The sequence below is a fragment of the Anolis sagrei genome, chromosome 1 (assembly GCF_037176765.1).
Source record: "Anolis sagrei isolate rAnoSag1 chromosome 1, rAnoSag1.mat, whole genome shotgun sequence".
In the NCBI taxonomy this organism is placed as follows: domain Eukaryota; kingdom Metazoa; phylum Chordata; class Lepidosauria; order Squamata; family Dactyloidae; genus Anolis; species Anolis sagrei.
The window spans coordinates 291584572-291605748 of NC_090021.1; the positions used below are offsets into that span (position 1 = coordinate 291584572).

General features: G+C 39.5%; 1 protein-coding gene across 1 annotated transcript; it reads left to right on the plus strand.

Annotated features, from left to right (window-relative positions):
- The first annotated feature begins 181 nt into the window (after nt 1-181).
- On the plus strand, nt 182-16175 carry EMC7 (ER membrane protein complex subunit 7). The gene is made up of 5 exons (XM_060760110.2): nt 182-534; nt 6842-6961; nt 8437-8575; nt 10504-10584; nt 15309-16175. Exons 1-5 carry the CDS (start codon nt 227-229, stop codon nt 15459-15461), a joined length of 801 nt encoding a protein of 266 aa, XP_060616093.2. The 5' UTR covers nt 182-226; the 3' UTR covers nt 15462-16175.
- The last annotated feature ends 5002 nt before the right edge of the window (nt 16176-21177 follow it).

The following is a 21177-nucleotide window of genomic DNA, read 5'->3' on the forward strand; positions in this document are numbered from 1 at the left end:
TCTAGAACTAGCACTTGAGGAGGGAGAGAGAGGCTGGGCATACAATCGGCCAATCACAGCCTCCCGATTTGCCCATCTTTGTCGCACGGCCAGCGCTTACTTCCGCCCTCAGAAGGACGTTTAAAAGGGTGTCAACGAGCACCCGGAAGTGGGGGAACGCGAGAGCTTACGTTGCTCACGTGACTGCGCGTGCCCTCGGGAGCAACACGGCTGAGCCGCGGTGCGCATGCGCCTCAGTGTTGTCGGGCCTGTTTTCTTTCCTTCCACTCCAACTTCTCGGCCGGCACCTCACGCAGCGGCTGTAATGGCGGCCGGACCCGGCGTTGAGGTGAAGGCGCTGCTGTTGCTGGCTTGCCTCGCCGTCCCCGGCTGCTGGGCTTCGGAAGTGACCGGCGGAGGCAGCGGGGAGCCTCCCGTCGCCGGCGAGCGGTTCAAGATCGAGGGCCGGGCGGTGGTGCCCGGGGTGAAGCCCCAGGACTGGGTGGCGGGGGCCCGAGTGCTCGTGGACGGCGAGGAGCACGTCGGCTTCCTCAAGTGAGTTCTGGCCTTCCTGCCTACATCTTACCTTTCTTCAGAGACGATGGACGGCTTTATCTTCCCAAAGGCTGCGTCTGCGTTGTGCAATTGCTGCGGTTCGGTACCACTTTCACTGCCATGGCTCAATGCAGCGGAGTGGTGGGAGTTGTAGTTTGGAGAGAGGCGCCAGCACTCTTTGGCAGAGGAGGCTAGAGGCCTTGTAAACCAACAACTTCTAAAATAATAATAATGATAATAATTTCTTACTAATTTTATTTCTTACCCGCCTCTCCTCAAGGCTCGAGGTGGGGTACAAAACAATTAAAATACAGAATAAATAATATAAATAAACATTATTTATGCCCCCCACCATTTCCCAGAGGGACTTTGATGGCTTACAAAGCATTAAAACAGGAGTCCACAAACCTTTTAAACAGGGGGGCAAGTCATAGTCCCCCAAATTGTTGGAGGGCAAGATTACAATTTGAAAAAAATGAATGAATTCCTATGTATACTGCACGTATCTTATTTGTATTGCAAAAAACACTTAAAAACAATACACTAATTAAAATGAAGAGCAGTTTTAACAAATATAAACTTATTAGTATTTCAGTGGGATGTGTAGGCCTGCTTTTGACTGATGAGATAGGATTGTTGTTGTTGTGTGCTTTCAGGTAGTTTCAGACTTAGGTTGACCCTGTGCGAGGGCCGGGTAAATGACCTTGGAGGGCAACATCCAGCCCCCGGGCCTTAGTTTGAGGACCCCTGCATTAAAAGATGCAAACTCATAAAATACAAAAAAAATTGCAGAAAGAATAACCTAAGAGAATGACAGCCAACATTATTTATTTATTTTGCAAATTAATTAATTAATTAATTGCTATATTTATATACCATCCCTCGCAGCCCGCAGGCAACTCGGGACAGTTTACACTTGGTGCCAAGACCATAAAATACAATTTCAGTACAATAAAGACAATCTATATAAATAAAAATGTAATGTTCGTTTGTAGGATTAACATAACTTAAAAACCACTGGGGGAATTGACACCAAATTTGGACACAATACACCTATCAGGCCAACAAGTGACCATCACTCATAAAAACACTGAAAAACACAGCGGAAGAGACTTAAAAAAACCAAATAACAAAAAAGTACGTTACAACACATGTGCAAAACCACATATATATTCACAAACACACATATATATGCACATCTACACAGACTGGGCCACAGCAATGCGTGGCAGGGGACAGCTAGTTGGATAATAAAACCATAACAAAATCAATAAAAACATGAACATTAGAGTCTCCTATTAAAAACATTGCCCAATCACATCATTCAACCACTCCATTTTCCTATGTTGATTACACAGTATTTGGAAATGCCTGCTCAAACAGCCAAGTCTATTTGTATTTCATCCTTCTCCTCCCCGGAAGGGGACTCGGAGTGGCTTCACAACAGGCATTCATTCAATGCCAACAACAGTAATATATGATAAAATAATTTAAAACAGTTTGTTAATGCTTTCAAATTACTAAAACATTGTTTAAATCACACAGGTTTGAAATCATAGTCCAGGGCAGTCCATTATCATTCACACAAATTGAGTCTCGTTCTAAGTTGCTGCTTCTGCTGTTTGAACGCATGGTCCCATAACTAGGTTTTGAGTTTCGTTCTAAAGGATAAGAGAGAGGGGGCCAATCTAATGTCACTGGGTAGAGAGTTTCACAGATGAGAGGCCACCATGGAGAAGGCCCTGTCCCTTGTCTCCACCAATCGTGCTTGCGAAGATGATGGGATCGAGAGCAGGGCCTCTCCCGTCAATCTTAGACTTTGCAGTGGTTCATAGCAGGAGATACATTCAGACAGGTAAGCTGGGCCAGAACCGTTCAGGGGTTTATAGGCTAAAGCCAGCACTTTGAATTGTGCTCGGTAGCAGATTGGCAACTAGTGGAGCTGATGTAGCAGAGGGGTTGTATGCTCTCTGTATGCTGCTCCGGTAAGCAACCTAGCTGCCGTCCGTTGGACTAGTTGAAACCTCTGAACAGTCTTCAAAGGCAACCCCTCATAAAGTGTGTTGCAGTAATCTATTCGGGGTGTAATGCTAATTTAAAATCCTGATTTGGGAGTGTGGACCACCGTGGCTAAGTCTGACTTCCCAGGGTATGGGCCCAACATAAATATCTCACTTCACAAAACCCTCTGGTTAAAATCAGTAAAATATAGTAATAGCTGCAAGTTCAAAACAACAACAATCTCAGTCATGTAAAGTGCTTGGTAAAATCTATGGATCCTCACGTATATTCATTAAAGGAATCTAAATATAGTTGAAGGCTTGTTGAAAAAACTATATCATCAATTGAAGCAGAGCAAAAACACTACAGATATACACACCAAACCATATCTCAGCAAAATACATGCTAAAACACACAAAACAGAACAAGCAAGGACACTTAAAATTCATGTTGAAAGACTGTCTGGGTAGGCCTGCCTGAACAGATGGGTCTTTACATAGTTTTAAAATTCTTCAAGCAGGTCATTCCACAGTCGTGGGGCAGCCAATGAAAACGTCCTCTGGTGAGAGTTGTCATTCAGGTTTTGGCTGGTTGCAGCAAAAGCCTCCCCCCCCCCCCCCCCCCAGAAGACAAAAGTGTGTGGAGCAGATTGTATAGGAGAAGGCGATTTTTCAGGTAACCGGGACCCAAACCATGTAGGGCTTTAAAGGTAAAAACCAACACCTTTGACTTTGCCCGGAAACTAATTGGCAGCCAGTGGAGTGACTTTAGGATAGGTGTAATATGCTCACTCCTGGATATTAATGTAACCAATATGGCTGCTGTGTTTTGAACCAGCTGTAGTTTCCAAACTTGGCACAAGGGTAGTCCAGTATACAGGGCATTGCTTTACAAGTCCAATTTTGAAGTTACCTGTGCGTGTACTACCATCTTCAGGTCCTCTAAATCTAGGAAGGTGCAGAGCTGGCGTATCATACAAAGCTGATATTTATCACTCTTGACTGTTGCATATACCTGGGCTGTCATTTGGAGAGACAGATGTCATAGCATTGAGACACGGTGCTGCATTTATTCTACAGAGCTGCATTCTATTAAGCTGCATTTATTCTACAGAGTTTTCCAAATACTTCATGTTGGTGACACATTTTTATACAATGCATCATTTCACAACACAGTAATTCAATTTCATTAGCAAAGCAAAGGTTAAACCAGGCATGGACAAACTTCAGTCCATGCCTGGGTTAAACCAACCCCTTTTAGGAGATACAGACACATACATAAATTACGTAATAATAAAACGAAAAGGGTTAGATAGTAATGCATATTTCCAAGATTTTGGTAATTTCTCATTACACTCACATGACACACCTACACCCTGATGCCATACTAACCTTTCTTTAGAGAAGCTCTGAAACTTGAGCTGGTGAATTTCCAGCAAATAAATGTTGGAAGTGCAGCAGCACTTAGCACCAAAATGTCAGGAATACACCAGAGGGCAGTTATAATAGAGTTTGGTATAATGAACTAAAGTCTCCTCTCCATAGGGGTACATTTGCTTTGTGGAATTAATGCAGTTTGACTCCACTTTAACTGTCATGGCTCAATTTTGTGGAATCCTGGAAATTGTGATATGGTAAGGCACCAGCACTCTTTGGCAGAGAAGGCTGAAGGCCTTGTAAATCCCAAGATTCCATAGCTAAGCCATAGCAGTTGAAGTAGTATCAAACAGCATTGATTTTATAGTGTAGATGGGACCTTGGTGGAGGAAATAAAAAAAGAAAAACTGATCCAAGACTAATTGACTTGCTATTTTTACCTCCCATGTTTTAAGGATTAGCACCAATTTTGTTCCCCTTATCCACAGTTTTTCTTGATGCAAAGTGTATGGGCAGTGCTTAGAGATCCCTAATTAAGGATGGAAAGTTACCAATGAGTTAGAGCAGTGGTTTGCAGTCTTTGGTCCTCTAGGTGTTTTGGACTTCATCTCCCAGAATTCTTGACTATTGGCCAAAAAAGCTGGGCCTTCTAGGTGTTGAAATCCCAGATACTTGGGGAACCAAAGGTGGAAATCACTGGCTTAGAGGCACAAACTAACGTTTTTATTAGAGGCACAAACTAACTTTTTTATTAGACTCCTGCAGAGGTGAGAGGATCCCTCTTGTCCTTTGCTGAACGTAGCATTTGTTGGATTTTCTTGGTGGGTTTGTAGATTGTTTGTATGTTGTGTTTCCTCATCAGCTTCCCTATGCGGTCAGTGGTTCCCTTGATGTATGGCAGGAACACTTTTCCTCTGGGTGGATCTTCATCTTGACTCTCGTGGCTTGTTCTTGGTCTTGCAGCTCTTCTGATGTCTGAGGTGGAATAGCCATTGGCCTGTAGAGCCCAGTTGAGGTGGTTCAGTTCATCTTGGAGGAGGTGGGGTTCACAGATTCTTTTTGCACGGTCTGCCAAGGCTTTGATGGTGCTTCTTTTTTGACTTGGGTGATGGTTGGAGTTTTTATGTAGATATCTATCTGTGTGTGTGGGTTTTCTGTAGACGGTGTGACCCAATTGTTGATCTGATCATCCGCAAACCAGATCAACAGTTGGGTCACACCGTCTACAGAAACACAACATACAAACAATCTACAAACCCACCAAGAAAATCCAACAAATGCTACGTTCAGCAAAGGACAAGAGGGATCCTCTCACCTCTGCAGGAGTCTACCGTATACCATGCAGCTGTGGACAAGTCTACATAGGGACCACCAAACGCAGCGCCCAAACAAGAATCCAGGAACATGAAAGGCACTGCAGACTACTCCAACCAGAAGAATCAGCCATAGCAGAGCACCTGATGAACCAACCTGGACACAGCATTTTATTTGAGAACACAAAAATGCTGGACCACTCTCACAACCACCATGTCAGACTACACAGAGAAGCCATTGAAATCCACAAACATGTGGACAATTTCAACAGAAAGGAAGAAACCATGAAAATGAACAAAATCTGGCTACCAGTATTAAAAAATTCTAAAATCAAAACAGCAGAGAGAAAAACAGGCAGGGACATCTAATCACCTTTCAAGAAGAGTTTGCTCCAGGCACAGTCAGCCCATTGTATGCTAATCAAGGTGGTCAGTTGAAAGATCCACACCCAGCCCAACTTACAAAAGCCTTTTGTCTCACCCTGGTCATTCCACAGATATATAAACCCCTTTTTTCCCAGCTCCAGCAGATCTCACCTCTGAGGAAGCTTGCCATAGTTGCAGGCGAAACGTCAGGAGAATTGCCTCTAGAACATGGCCATATAAGCCCGAAAAAAACCACAAGAACTGAGTGATTCCGGCCATGAAAGCCTTCGACAAAATATAAACTTATTAGTATTTCAGTGGGAAATGTGGGCCTGCTTTTGGGATTAGATTGTTGTTGTTATTGTTGTGTGCTTTCAAGTCATTTCAGACTTAGGTTGACCCTGAGCGAGGGCCGGGTAAATGACCTTGGAGGGCCGTATCCGGTTCCCGGGCCTTAGTTTGAGGACCTCTGGTCTACTGTATCAAAGGCCGATGAGAGGTCCAGCAGAAGCAACAGGGACACACTCCCCCTGTCCAGTTCCCTGCACTGGATCTAGATAATCCATGTCTTCCAAGAACTCCTGGAATTGCGAGGCCACCACACATTCCAGGACTTTGCCCAAGAAGGGGAGTTTGAAAACTGGCCAAAATTTGATGAATTGAGGGCAGGGGTCTAGGATGCATGTGGTTGCCCTCGCCTCTCCAAGAATCATGTTCACATCCTCGAACTGCACCAACTGAAACAATCCATCAAAACCGGACAAGCAGGTGCTTGCGTTACATCCTCATAGATTGCCATTAACATGGTGTCCAAGCCAGAATGGATCAAAGCAACTTTGTCTGCAAAGAACTGAGCAAATGCTTCACAGTGGTCTGCCGAATTGTCAGGGATCCCGTCTTGGGAGGCGGGATTCAACAGTTCTCTGACTACTTAAAACAGCTCCACCGGATGGCTCTATTTTGTCAAACTACAAAGAGATTTCTGTGGGAGACAGAGACGTAATGCACACACACATAAACTCCTTAGTTTCAGCTTCAATTCTTTGCAATTCAAATATCCTCCCTCTCCTGTTTCACTGTGGTTTTTTTTAAAAAGATAAATGTTTTCAAGTGAACTACTGCCAAATTATAATATTACTGTTCTGGATTAGATACCCATTTATTGTGATCCAGTACAGCTTTGCTATGTTACAGTATCTAAAACATTCTTCTGTGGTGACATTAAGTCTGAATTTGTTCTTACTTCATCAGGACAGATGGAAGCTTTGTCGTTCATGATATTCCTTCTGGATCTTATGTGGTTGAGGTTATATCGCCAGCATATAAATTTGAACCAGTACGAGTGGACATCACTTCAAAAGGGAAAATGAGGTGAGATTTTTCTAAACTAAATGTTAAATCATATGACTATGGCCTGTACAATACAGTACCAAGGGAACAGGAATTCTTGTTCAGTAATTACTTGCACATTTATTGTTCATCATTGGAGTTTTTCCTTGATGCTCTGTGCCCCTTACAGTTTGCCCCCCACTTCAAGAAAAACATAATTACGCAGGAAAATCGTAATATGCAGTACTCAACCTTATTATAACAAGCTTAACAGAATATAGCTTTTAAACTAAATATTCATGAATTTTGATTATTGGATTAGCCCTACTCAATGATCATGATTTCTCTAGACTTCTCTCTACCTTGCCTGTACTACTTGCACTCTAGATGAAAACTAATTTGATTCTATTTTTTAAAAGAAGGTTTGCTTCAGGCAATTTTTAGAAAGCAGTTTTGACCAGAAGATGCACGGTTTATCTGTATGTGTCAGTATAAACCGGTTTTCCCTTTGAGAATGTTTCTTGAATTATCCCTACTATTTTATAGCTTCTATGATATCCTGTAATAACTTTTCCTGTGAAGTTAATCCTCATTCTCTTCAGAGAGTAAAGAAGAAGAGGATAGATTTGAAAAGAGAACTTCTGCCAACAACTGAGTGAAATTTAATAAAAAGAATGCCATGTGACATTTGGTTAGAAGTCAGTAAATATGTATGAAGTTATTTTGCCATCTGTTTTGTCAGACATTTATATAAGTATTGTAAAGAGAATTCTACATTCATTTTTAAAAATTTAAGTACTTCAGCTGAATGCCACCTGGCTGAAATCATCTAAATTACAATGCAATTCTAATAGATCATAGAATGTTTTTTAGCTGACATCATCCTATGTCATATAGTCTTATGGCAGAGAATATTTGCATAGTGATTGAAATATGCACAGAAAGACTTTGTCACATAAGAGATTTTTGATTGGGTGATCTTGAATATATGTGTTAACTGTTTACAGTAGATCAGTGCTCATTTGTCACATCTGCAGTAAGCAGTATAATTTGATCTGATGCATTTTTCAAAACTCTGATTCAGTATGCTGCAAAAAGGGAGTTTATGTTACTGTTGCTTTTGAAGTCATAATGTTACAGGCAAAGCAAATCATTCTTAGCCCTCTTTCAAAATCATAACATTGTACCAAATAATCTAGTACAGCTGGGTTTATGTGCACATGTACTACAAAAATCACTCCATTGAGCTGGCAATTATGCATGCATTCCACCACTCAATTAGGGTCCTTAGGCCCTAATGATACAAGTACTTTCAGGAAGTAATCCTAAATAGAATTTCCTGGGAGAATGAAGTGAGACTTGCTTCTCAGTAAAAGTGCATAGGATTATTAAGCAGTTTAACTGTTCTTATGATTTCAGTTTAATTGTAGATGTGTTAATGGAGTGGGGGGATACATGAAGTCAGAATAAGGGCTTTAGTGAAAAAATTATATAAAGTATTTTTGTTTTTTCTTCAGAGCAAGATATGTAAATTATATCAAAACATCAGAAGTAGTCAAACTGCCATATCCTCTTCAAATGAAATCATCAGGACCACCTTCTTATTTCATAAAGAGAGAGTCTTGGGGATGGACAGACTTCTTAATGAACCCCATGGTATGTATGGAAGCAAGCATGTGGATTACATTTTTAAGTCACGTTTCAAGAGGCCTATTTGTATTAACAAGAGTTACTGAACGGTGTGTGCTAATTATGTCATTTCTTGAGGGAGATAATGCATGTTTAAACAACACTTATTTTCAGGTAGCTATGTGCAGTGTAAAAAGAACATCCCCAGAGAGATAGTTGCATCAGCCTAACCAATTTCTTATGCTACAGTCAGCTGGGAGAAACCAAAGTAGTTATCAAACTATATAGCCTACAATACAAACTTCTCAGAAGTTTAGCCCATTAAATTCAGTTTGCTCCATGGTAAAGGTGGTCAGATTTGCAACCTTTGACAGCAGAAAGAGTACCGTTTATAGTTGATGCTGGGAGGAAGGAAGTTTGGCATGGAGAACATGAGGAATCGTATGTGAAGAAGTAGGGATCCTTGGAACTACTATATAGATAGTTAAACATGAAACTTAAGTCTGATGCTTCAAACAGATTTGGGATTTCATGGTTGCTCTTGTTATTTCTCATCTTACATATTTTCAGTTAATATTAAACTGGTAGCCTACATTAACTTGCAAATAGGTAATTTCCTTATCGACACATCTTTAACACTCCAGGATGCTTACTTCACTTGCACATCAGTCTTCATTGTATTGAAGATAGATAATTGTGTAATCTTTTGACGCATTTCATTTAAGTGTTAATTAAGTTACATTACTTTTTAGGGCATTCACAAGAAAGTTTTTTAAACAGACTCCTAGCTGTGGTCATATTTGAAGGATTACGGAATCTCACATCCTGTGTAAAATGGGGCCTAGATGAAATGAATATGCAGTTCATAGAATCATAGAGGGGCCATTTTATTTATTTATTTATTTATTCAACTTATATACTGCTACTCCCAATTTGGCTCGGAGCAGTTTACAGAAACAGATTAAAACAATACAATTAGCTTTAAAATGACCATAACAATAACAAGAGGCAGTGAGAACAGGCATAGCCCAGGTTGAAGACAGCAAGTCTAAAATTCAGCTTTGTTGAGATACAGCTAACTCCTTGCTATTTAACTACATCGAGCAAAGTGAAGCCCAGGCTACCAGAAGCATTTTGCTTCACTATCAATAGTGAACATTTTTTGTTTCTCTAAAATATGCTGCTCAAAAAATTCTGTTTGTTAATTCCAGTTCTTGAAGACAGCTATGCCATCTGTCCTTATTCTTTTTCTTTCAGGCTAAACATACTCAACTTTTTCAACTATTCAATTTGTTTTTCATATCTGTGATCATCCTTGTTATTCCCTAGATCAGAGTTTCTCAAATTATGCTCCTCCAGATGTTTTAAACTTCAACTCTCACAATTCCTGATAAACTGGTTTGGATTTCTGGGAGCTGAAGTCCAAAATGCCTAGTGGAGAAGAGTTTGGGAAATACTGTTCTAGATACACTCCAGTTTCTTAGAGTCCTTGTTGAGTACATTGCACATGGACCTGGATATTCTGGTATGGAGTTGCAAGTTTTGCTTTTATACGTTCCATAATCTGAGTAGTAATTTCAGCGATACATTTACTGTAGTTGAAATCCAGTCTGGTGATCTAGTTTGTTGTTTGCACTTCGGTCATAACATTTCTTAGCATCGGGATGCTTCATGGTTTTGTACCTATCCCTTAATTACTTGTAAACACCCTTCTTTGTTACTGAGGAGTATATAGCCTTAGTTCACTATAATATTACTAAACAACGGGATGATCAATGGAAAATTCTAGATTTATATAAATTAGTCATAATATGTTGAATTGATGTTGACTATTGCAGTAGCTTTGAAAAAAGTGTCCTTTTTTTCTGCACATTAATGTAAGCTGCAGAATGGCGTCCTGATCAGTCCACTAAAAGATAGGGTAACTTTGTCTTCTTGAATTTCTACTTTTTTAGGTCATGATGATGATCCTTCCATTGCTGATCTTTGTACTACTACCTAAAGTTGTCAATACAAGTGATCCTGATATGAGGCGGGTGAGTAAGCTAAATAGTACAATATAATTAAGCATTGTATCCAAATAACACCTCTCTCTCCCTCTTCTTTCGCTCTTTCTTTCTCTCTCACACACACACAGAAAGTACTGGTGTTTCCTTGGCTTCTAAGGCTAAAATACAGCTGTGAGCTAGAAAGATTAGCCTTCAGTAATGTGAAATAATCCTAAACACTTTTTGGAAAATTTAGGTTCTAAAATACTGTAAATAGAATAAATTATGTGTGCAGCATAAATGCTAATTTATTCAGTGTTTTATATTCAGCCAAGGCTAAAGTGGCAAGTATGAAAGAACAGACAAGTTGCATTTGAAAGGAACATGGTGCAGTGAAATCAAACCAAGTGTAAAAAGACTGAATGAAACTGTTACACATGAGAGCATGTTGGCCCAACCTCTTTTTTCAGCAAGTCAGGAATACAAAAAAGGAATAACACGGACATGGGAAAAGGTGAACGCCGCTTCATTTCATGCTTATTCTCGTCATGTGGAGAGCAGTAGCTTGAAATTCCTCTCCCTTTCCAGAACCCTGAATTAGACTCTTTGGAGAAACTCCATTTATTTATTTATTTATTTATTTATTTATTTATTTATTTACAGTATTTATATTCCGCCCTTCTCACCCCGCAGGGAACTCAGGGTGGATTACAGTGTACACATACATGGCAAACATTCAATGCTATAGACACACAACACATATAGACAGACAGTCAGAGGCTATTTAACATTCCAATTTCTGGCCACCAGGGGAGCTGTCGCTTCACCGTCCATCTGCAACACTGATGAAGTACTTTCCGCATTCTCCGCAAGCTTTTGCTGGAGTTTTTTTATGGCCTCGTAAATATGTTAAATTTAGGTGGTACCTAAATTTCTTACTTGACAGATGCAACTGCCTTTCGGGTTGCAAAGGTTGACAACAAGCTACACAAATTGGCCAGAAGCTCACTCCGACCCGGGCTGGCTTCGAACTCATGACCTTTCGGTCAGTAGTGATCTTAATGCATCTGACACCCAGCCAGCAGCACCACACTCCCGGTCTGGAGACACTCCATTTCAGTGTGGTTACCTGAAGAGAAAATTGTGTGAGGTGGTGGACAGTATTCTCTATCCTTAGCTGTGTTTAACTATGTTAATACTTAAGTGGAGTTATAGTATTAATCTTTCTAGTCCATCGACAAAACAAAATATAATTTGTTCCTGGTTGCAATGAGACAGTAGTCATATGGGGATTCCTCTGCTTATCCCTTTATGCCTTTTGAAAAGTGACAGGGAACTGTTTCTAGCAGGCCAACTAGTGGGAGCAACAGCACTCTTGAAACACATTTATCTTCAATCAAATTTATTTAAGTATCAGCCAGTAATGCCCACTCCTGTCCATTGGCACATATAGGAGCTGCCTAAAGATTAAATGTTGGTGATACTGGAGGTCAGCATGATTCCTGTGGGATAGGATATGGGAACTGTAGAAGATGGTAATCCAAAGACCAACTGTTTCTGTTGTTGTGTGCCTTCAAGTGAGTTCTGATAGTGACCCTAAGGCAGTTGTCCTCAACCTATGGGTCCCCAGATGTTTTTGGCCTACAAGTCCCAGAAATCCCAGGCAGTTTACCAGCCGTTAGGATTTCTGGGAGTTGAAGGCCAAAAACATCTGGGGACCCTAGGTTGACACCACTGCCCTAAGGAAAACCTACTATAGGGTTTTCCTAGCAAGATTTATTCTGAAGAGATTTGCCTTTACTGTCCTCTGAGGCCAAGAGAGTGCAACATGCCCAAGGGATTTTTGTGGCTGAGTGGGGTTCAAACTCTGATCTCTAGGCCAATGCTCAAACCACCATACTGACTCCTAAAAAGACCAACTTGGCAGAAATAATGAAAATGTGTTTCAGTTGAATGGTGAGCATGCGCGGTTTCTTTGGTGGTGAACACCATGTTGTGATCATTGTAACAAAGTATAGTTGAGTCACCAGTGTTTCATTTGAACACGTCACAGTGAGGTTTCAGACCGGGTCATGGAATTTAGTGGATGATCTCAGTAGAGAGCTTGACAGGGGGAGTGTGTCCCTGTTGGTTCTCCTGGATCTCTCAGTGGCCTTCATAGACCATGGTATCCTTGAGGGTCACCTGGCAGTGATGGATCTTGGAGGTACTGTTTTGCAGTAGCTCCAGTCCTTTTTGGAGGGTCATAGCCAGAAGGTATTGCTGGGGAACTCCTGCTTGGCCCTACAGCCATCATTCTGTGGGGTCCCACAGAGCTCAGTATTGTCCCCCATGTTGTTTGACATCTACATGAAGCTATTAGGTGAGATCATCTGGAGTTTTGGAGTCCGATGCCATCTGTATGCAGATGATATCCAACTCTATCACTCATTTCCACCAGATGCTAAGGAGGCTGTCCAAGTCCTGAAACAGTGCCTGACCGCTGTGACGATCTGGAAGAGGGCAAGCAAATTGAAGTTGAATCCAGACAAGACAGAGATTCTTCTGGTCAATCACAAGTCCGAACAGGGTATAGGGTTACAGCCTGTGCTGTATGGGGTTACATTCCCCCTTAAAGGCATAAATTTACAGCTTGGGAGTTCTTCTGGACTCATTGCTGAGCCTGGAATCCCAGGTTAGGCTGGTAGCCAGGGGAGCTGCGCTCATACCTTGGGAAAGCCAGACTTGACCATGGTGGTCCATGCTCTCGTTACATCCAGGATAGACTACTGCAATGCACTCTACATGGGGTAGCCTTTGAAGACTGTTCGGAAGCTTCAAATAGTCCAACGAGAGTCAGTCAAATTAATAACTGGGGCAGCATACAGGGAGCACGCAACTCCCATGTTACGCCAGCTCCACTGGCTTCCAGTTTGCTACCGGGCACAATTCAGAGTGCTGTCTTTGGCCTGTAAAGCCCTAAAAGGCTGTGGCCCAATTTACCTGTCTGAATACATCTCCCCCTATGAAACACAGTGGAGGTTAGGATCCTCCGAGGAACCCCTTCTCTCCGTCCCACCATTGTCACAGGCACGATTGGTGGGGACAGAGAGAGGGCCTTCTTGGCTATGGAATTCCCTTTCTGGTGAGATCGGATCACGCCCCCCCCCCCCCCATCCTTTAGAAGGATGGTAAAAACTTGACTGTGGGGCCAAGTTTTTGGGACAGGGCAATAAAGCAGCAATAGGAATCATTACCAGGCCAATTAGCTTAGACGCAGATGATCAAGACGGTTTTAAACAGTGTATTTTAATATTGTGACAAATGTTTTTAATGTTTGTGTATGCATATAATGGTTTCTTGTCCCAGCATTGAATATTTGCCGTATATATGCTGCGCTCCACCCTGAGTCCCCTTCGGGGTGAGAAAGGTGGAATATAAATGTTTTAAATAAATAAATAAAATATTGTAACTAATCTTGGCTCATAGTAAAAAGATGTTAACAATTTATTTTTATACTGTGTATATGTTTGACAATTTCTGCCATTTTATATTATATTCTCTTTCCTGGTGTGATTGAAATAATAACTCTTATCCTTGGTACTTTCTGCCCTGACAAATCCATGAAAACTAGAAGCTTATAACATGATACTTATTAAATTATCCTAATTTATTGTCCTTTCACCATGCATTATGCTGAATAGCGGAAGGCTAGAACAAAATGGAGATTCAAGGTGTTTACTAAATCTTCTCTGTTAAGAAATGTTTTCTGTCTGTCTCTGGCTGCTGCTTTTGGGAGTTGAGTTATTTCCCTTTTTTCTGAGTTATCGCTGTCTTCAGTAGTTCTTTACAGGTATCAGACTATTTCCAAATTATATCTATCGGTAGTAATTCTGGATCCTGAGATATCTCTTGTATATTTGCCTAGGAAAAATGCTCAGTTGACAAAGGGAGGTATTAAATCTGAATATGCATGCATATTATTGCATTGCAAATGTTTAATAAGGCCTAAAAGGTAGAAAATCAGCTAACTATAGGTTGACTGAATTAAGCAGCATTCATTTGCTGAACCAACATATAGCTTGCTTTCTTGAGTCATATGCAGTATTTGAAAATAAATTATATAGGCTAGATTGAATGTAATTTTATAAGATTTTAAACAGTAGAAAAAAAATTAAGAACCCACCACATTGTGACAGAAGTTGCAAATAAGTCAATCAGATGTTGATGGATTTCAGCTCCTATCATGTCAGCTTGATCAGTGTTAAGGGATGATAGAAATTGTTCGACAAGTTCTGTAAGAACATTTGGTGAAAAGGACATAGTTTACCTATCACTGTCATACAGAACCAGCTTTTATGACATTTGCTACTACTGTTTAAGGAATAAACAGTTTATTTTGCAACATTAATCTCTGTTTTAAACACAATTCCATTGTGTTTAAAACAGAGTTTTAACAGCATATGTTTACACTCAGTTGAATAGATTACAATGTTGGATTTAAAATGGGGAGAAAATTTAGCAATATGTGTTAACTTGGTGTAGCAAACCTGTAAAGCTACTTTAGACAGGGTGCCTATGCTTAACTTGCTTTTAGACCTTTCTTTTTATATTTGTACATATTGCAGCATATTTATTGTGAACTTGTAGTTTAAGCTCTGGCTGTACAAAGGAGTCTGTAGTGTAGTGGGGGTGTATGATATAGAACAGCTACAAAATGGCCTGTCTATTCATTAGGATTTGAAAACGTTTTTCACGTATACCTTGTTCTCTTTGTTTTTCTATGTTTCTAGGAAATGGAACAGTCGATGAATATGTTAAACTCTAACCATGAGCTGCCTGATGTGTCAGAGTTCATGACAAGACTTTTCTCTTCGAAATCTTCTAGCAAGTCTAGTGGTGGTAGCAGTAAAGCAGGGAAAAGTGGTGCAGGAAAAAGGAGGTAGTTGCTTCTTCTCCTGGAACCACAATTTGCACAGCTCTGTTACGTGGTATCTGTACGTTCTGTGGAAGAACAAAAAGCCACTACTGTAACCTTAATCCAATATGAAATTGGATATGATACAACTGTTGTGTGTGGTGTAGCTTTTTAACCTATTTAAATCTTGTTCTTTAAACACATGCATGAAGGGACATTGCTTCAGTTCTGTATCTCTGTAAGGTCAAAACAAATGAAGAGCTAACTCCTTTGTAGAGAATGACATTAAAAAAATTAAATTATGTGCAATATATTGATGATTCTTTTTAAAAATGACTGTAAAGTATTTGATTTTAAGAAATAGAAAATGATCTTTAATAACAATGTATTGTTCTTTACTGCATAGACTATATTTTCACAAATTTTCTTAATACATCACTTAGGATTGCATACAGAATTTTTTAGCAGGATATTTGGTTTAATTCAATAATAGGATAGGATTTGCATTTCTGCATATGTTTAAGGTATCAGCTTGTTCGTTCTAGTTCTTAAATTCCCATGGCATCTTATTTGGAATAGTGAGGATTTCTTTTTTTACTACTGGAGAAAGCCATATCTCCGTGAACCCCTCTTATTTCTTTGTAGACTTCTGGATTCCTAAAAACTGTAAGATCTCTTTGCTGCCCTCTAACACAAGACTATTTCAACAAAAGCTTTGTAAATAAAACTCTAATATTCCTTATCCTTTAGTCCCGCCTTGTAGTTGAAATACCAGTTTCCTAGGATTCATTATAAAAATCATACATGTGTAAATTCAGAAGGGCCACAAAAGTTCCAGCCTCCTGCTGATCTACAGGGTAAAACAGCTAAAAACACCCTTGGTCTAAATCATTGTCTCCTGGGATAGAACTTTCCATGGATGAACAGGTATTAACATCATAAACACCTTCTTAATGCCTGGGCAGAATCTCTTCTTGTAATTTGCTTCCATTGATTCAGATTTACACTCCAGAGTAGTAGAAAATATGTTTGTGTGGAAGCACTTTGAATATTAGAAGATGGTGATAGTATCACCATGGAATCTTTGTTTTTTAAGCTAATCAGATCCCACAACCAAATTTCATTCAGTTTGGTTTTCAGATCCTTCGCTATTTAACACAACCCTCCTTGCTCTGCTAGAGCTGGTAATGTGTGTGCAATGGGCAAATAAACATGGTCATCCACGACTTAAAAGTCTCTGGTTTATAATGTTAACTTTAATAGACAGGCAGATATGAACCACAATCCAATCACAAGTGTCAACTAGAGCAGATTGGTTGTGCTGTATCCCATAAATTCAACAGGTATATTTTAGCTGGTACCACTTCTTGAATTAACTCAATGTAGGCCAGCAGTCGACATCTCTCCCATAGATAAATATTTAACGACGACTCCCATTTAACTATGGTGCCTTAGAATTGATGAAGATGATGAAGTTGCCACCACCAACATCTGCTTAGCCATCACTTCCTTAATCCAATTTTTGTTGTAGTTAAAGATGCTAGTGTCTCCCACCTTCAATGCTTCTTCGGCTACAATTGATGGCAAAACAACTCCTACAAATATCATCTTGCTCAGGGCACCACGTATATCTTCAATCTATATTGGTCATTTGTTCTGAACTTGAGAAGTTCACTAGAGAAGGCACATAGAAAAGTTCAATCTGATTAAGAGATGGCCAAACTTTGGCCCTCCAGGTGTTTTGTACTTCAGCTCCCACAATTCATAATAGATGTTAGTTTGCCCATGCCTGCTTTATACCAAAGACAGAATGTTGAATTTACCTGAGCACTAATCTATAGCGGTTTCTCAATGTCATATTCAGCGATTGTGTCGTTCTGTTCATCTCATCTACCAAACACAATAGCCTCATTTTTGTGAATATTACTGTACAGTATATACTTCTGTATAAGTTGACCTCATGCATAAGTTAAGGGCAACTTTGAGGACCAAAATTGTTAATTTTGGTATGGCCCATGGATAAGTTAAGAGTTATTGCTTGGAGAGGGGAAAGTACCAACATTTCCACAGGGAGGCAGCCACACCTGGCCACCACTGCTGCCATTTTTTTTTTTTTGCACAGACATCATAAAAGGCCAGAAGGAGTTCTGCAGCACAAAATGTAGAGGTGGTCAGTGCTTCTTTTAGGTTTGCCATTCTACTCAGAGAAGCAATGGTTCCTTTTTAAACAGTACTTACAGTGACCTATAGATAGGTTGGTCTAAGTTTTTTGGCTTGATTTTATGACTAAAATTTCTAGACTGATACATGAGCATATACATTAAGAATAGCACTCCTGGGTCTTTCTTTCCCAGCATGCAGTGAAAGTGTTTTTCACCTGTGTGAGAAAAGCAGGCTAAAAATAAATAATAACAGTAATTTGACAGATTCTGTGCATACCTGCTATATCCTGCTAATGTGTTATTGATAACACATGGTCAGTGATACTGAAGGTCCCAGAAATTCATTCCACCAAATATCCTTTGTTTCCAAGCCATGATACTTGCCTGCCATCACATGTGTGCCTTAGTACTGTGCCAGGGCTGAAGACATGGAGAAAATATGTCATTTGTTTATATTATCCTGGAACTAAGAGCTCCTCCCTTCAAATAATCTAAGGTTTTAATCATGAAAAAAATAGATTCTTTACTAGACTTTAAAGTGATGACAGTCGATTGATTTGTATTATAAACTCAACAATTTAGACTGAAACTAATAATGAGATTTTAAAAGTTGCTTTCAGATTAGCTTTTCTCAAAACTCATGTCTGGGATATTTTTAAATGTCTTCTAGGGAAATGCAATTAGTGCTAGTATTTAACAAGATGGGAAAGAATTAATTGAACAAATACATCAATTGGAATGTTCTCATAAATGGGGAAATGGGAAAATGTACATATTCAAACATTAAGAGCAGCAAGGGAGATGTTTAATATCTGAAACAGAAATCAAAGATATTTCAAAAAGCTATTAAGAGCCCTTTAAGCATGATCAAATATATAGAGAGCAGGAGAAGGTCAATGTAAAATAAATATGTCATTGATCAAGGCTAAGACTGCCAAAACCAGGATGAGATTAAAACAACGGAAAATTGCTATTCTGCTAACTCTTTACCTAGTCTGTATTTATACAAATCTTTATGACTTTGCTACCAAGTTCATACCAAGCAGTCCCTGGTTGCCAATTTTTAATTTTAAAAAATGACATCTGACAAAAACTGAAAGGGACTCAATAGAGGGAACCAACTGCAGGAGTTTTCTGCTAGGAATCCTAACAGCCTGTGAATATTTTGGACTATAACTCCTATAATCCTTTACCATTGGTCATACTGCTTGATGGGAGTTGTATACCAGAATTATTAACCCATCCAAAGGCTCACCCCCTCCCCTCCATTCTTGCATACTTGGTGCTGGTGGGTCTCATGGGCTGAGTCTGTGATTGCATTACTTTGTGGATGAAGAACTTGTGAAAGGAAATGGGTGTGGGGGAGCCATCCTCATCTCCTTGCTGAGTTGTCTTGTTCTGCCTTTTCCAATCCTGCCTGTCTTTGCTTCAGCACAGCTTATGAGAAATAGCTACGCAGGAATAAACATGTCAACATTTCTTCATACAGCAACTTATAAAAAGTAGGCATGCCTCAAGAAAGATGATTACACATCCTGCCTGCTACAATTCCATGCCTTTCAAAGGAAATCTTGTTGGCATAGACCAGTTTAGTAAATTCAGCACTCCTGGTGAAAGGAGCCAGGATCCCAAACCCATAAGCACTTCCAGTGGCTTGTTTTCTGTCCAGAACATCAGAGTGACCCAGTATTTATTTAAATGGAACAAAGATGAAGCCCATTTATAGTGATCAAATAGATGAAGAACAGGAGCAAAAAAGAGGCCAGGAGCATTGGAAAGCAAGGAACATTGTATTACATCTGATCTGTGAAGACATTCGGTTTCATGAATAATGATTTTCAAAAATGTTTATAGTTTGTTTCAGTATAACAAAAATAGTGTCTAGTAGTACCTTTAGATTAATACACTAAAACAATTAGTTTTAAAGGTTCTAGAAGCTTCCAAATGTTAAATATCAATGTGCATATAAGGTGGTGCTTTCAAGAGAGAAAAATATTTTCTATGTACAGTTTGCCTCAAAAGTAGCAGATATTGGTTGGAATCAAACTCTACTACAGTGGACACATTGAATCAATTGGAAATGGTAAATCTAAAAGCTGATAAATCCAGTTGAATCAATACTTCTACTCTGGTAGGGCTAATAATATGATTTAGGCTTTTGCGTTCTTAAAAAATAAATCATATCAACAGGGCAGAAACAATGGCCACAGTTGTATTATTGTATTATTTAGTATTGTTTTATTTTATTCACTTATATCCTGTCTTCCTTTCAACATTGAGATTCAAGGTGGCTAATAACATATTTAAAAACAATACTGTAGAAATTATAAACTATACAAAACTTCAATAAAAGTATAAATATATTTTGTTGTTTATATTTTATGTCTTCCTTTTAACATTGAGATTCCATGTGGCTAATAACATATTTAAAAATAATACCATAGAAATTATAAACTATACAAAACTTCAATAAAAGTATAAATATGTTTTATTTTAAAATGGTTAAATCATTTATAAAGTTAAAACAATAATTAAAACATTAAACATTAATTAAAAGACTATGTAGGCCTTAAAATAGAGCAGCGTATCTTGAAAAGACCATCCCATTCATTTTCTAATAGGTTGGTAATGCAAGAATGTTGTTGCACTCCAGAACAGGAATAACCCTCTGACTTTAAACACCACACGTTGGATAGGAAAAAACAATCCTTTTATTGAAGATAAGTAAAAAGCAAAGTAAAAGCACTTAAAAGAAATAGGTAAATCCAATTAGGTAAGAAGATAATCAAGAACAAATTAGTCCAAGGTAGAGTTCAGGAACGCCCATAAAAGCAAATCTCCAAAACAATCCAGAAAATCAGGAATACATTGATCCAAGGCTTGGGTAAGCAATCATGAAATCCAGGAATCTAAAACCATGAACAAGAAATATCTTAGCATGAAACTTCAAAGCAAGGTTTCAATAAAACAAGGTTGAGAACTTAGCGTGATTCTAAATGATGCTTCATCTGACTACACATCCCAAACTTGAGACTTTTATTCCCTCGGTAGCTTGGTCATTAGCGGTCAGAAATTGATTTCTTTTTAGTTGAGGCTTTGTTATTGTTTTCTGCCGAAGCCTGGCAGATCGCCTAAGCCTTTGCATAGCCCTCCTGTTTTGACTGAACTTTTCTCGTCTATCTCTTGGCTCGTTATCTATTTGCTCATTAATTTCTGCAGGTGCATCCCCACACCCCTCAGGGACATTCTCGTGGGAAACTACAGGGATCTCCTGGTCATTCTCTGCATCAATATCACTGACCAAACCATTGCCATCTTGAAACTCATCCTGTAGCTCATTAACATCATTCCCCTCATCCAAAGCACCCTGATCCTGAAACACAATCACAAGCTTTTTTGGTCATGTCAGGAGCGACTTGAGAAACTGCAAGTCGCTTCTGGTGTGAGAGAATTGGCCGTCTGCAAGGACATTGCCCAGGGGGCGCCCGGATGTTTTGATGTTTTCTCATCCTTGGGGGAGGCTTCTCTCACCTCCCCACATGAGGAGCTGGAGCTGATAGAGGGAGCTCATCCGCGTTCTCC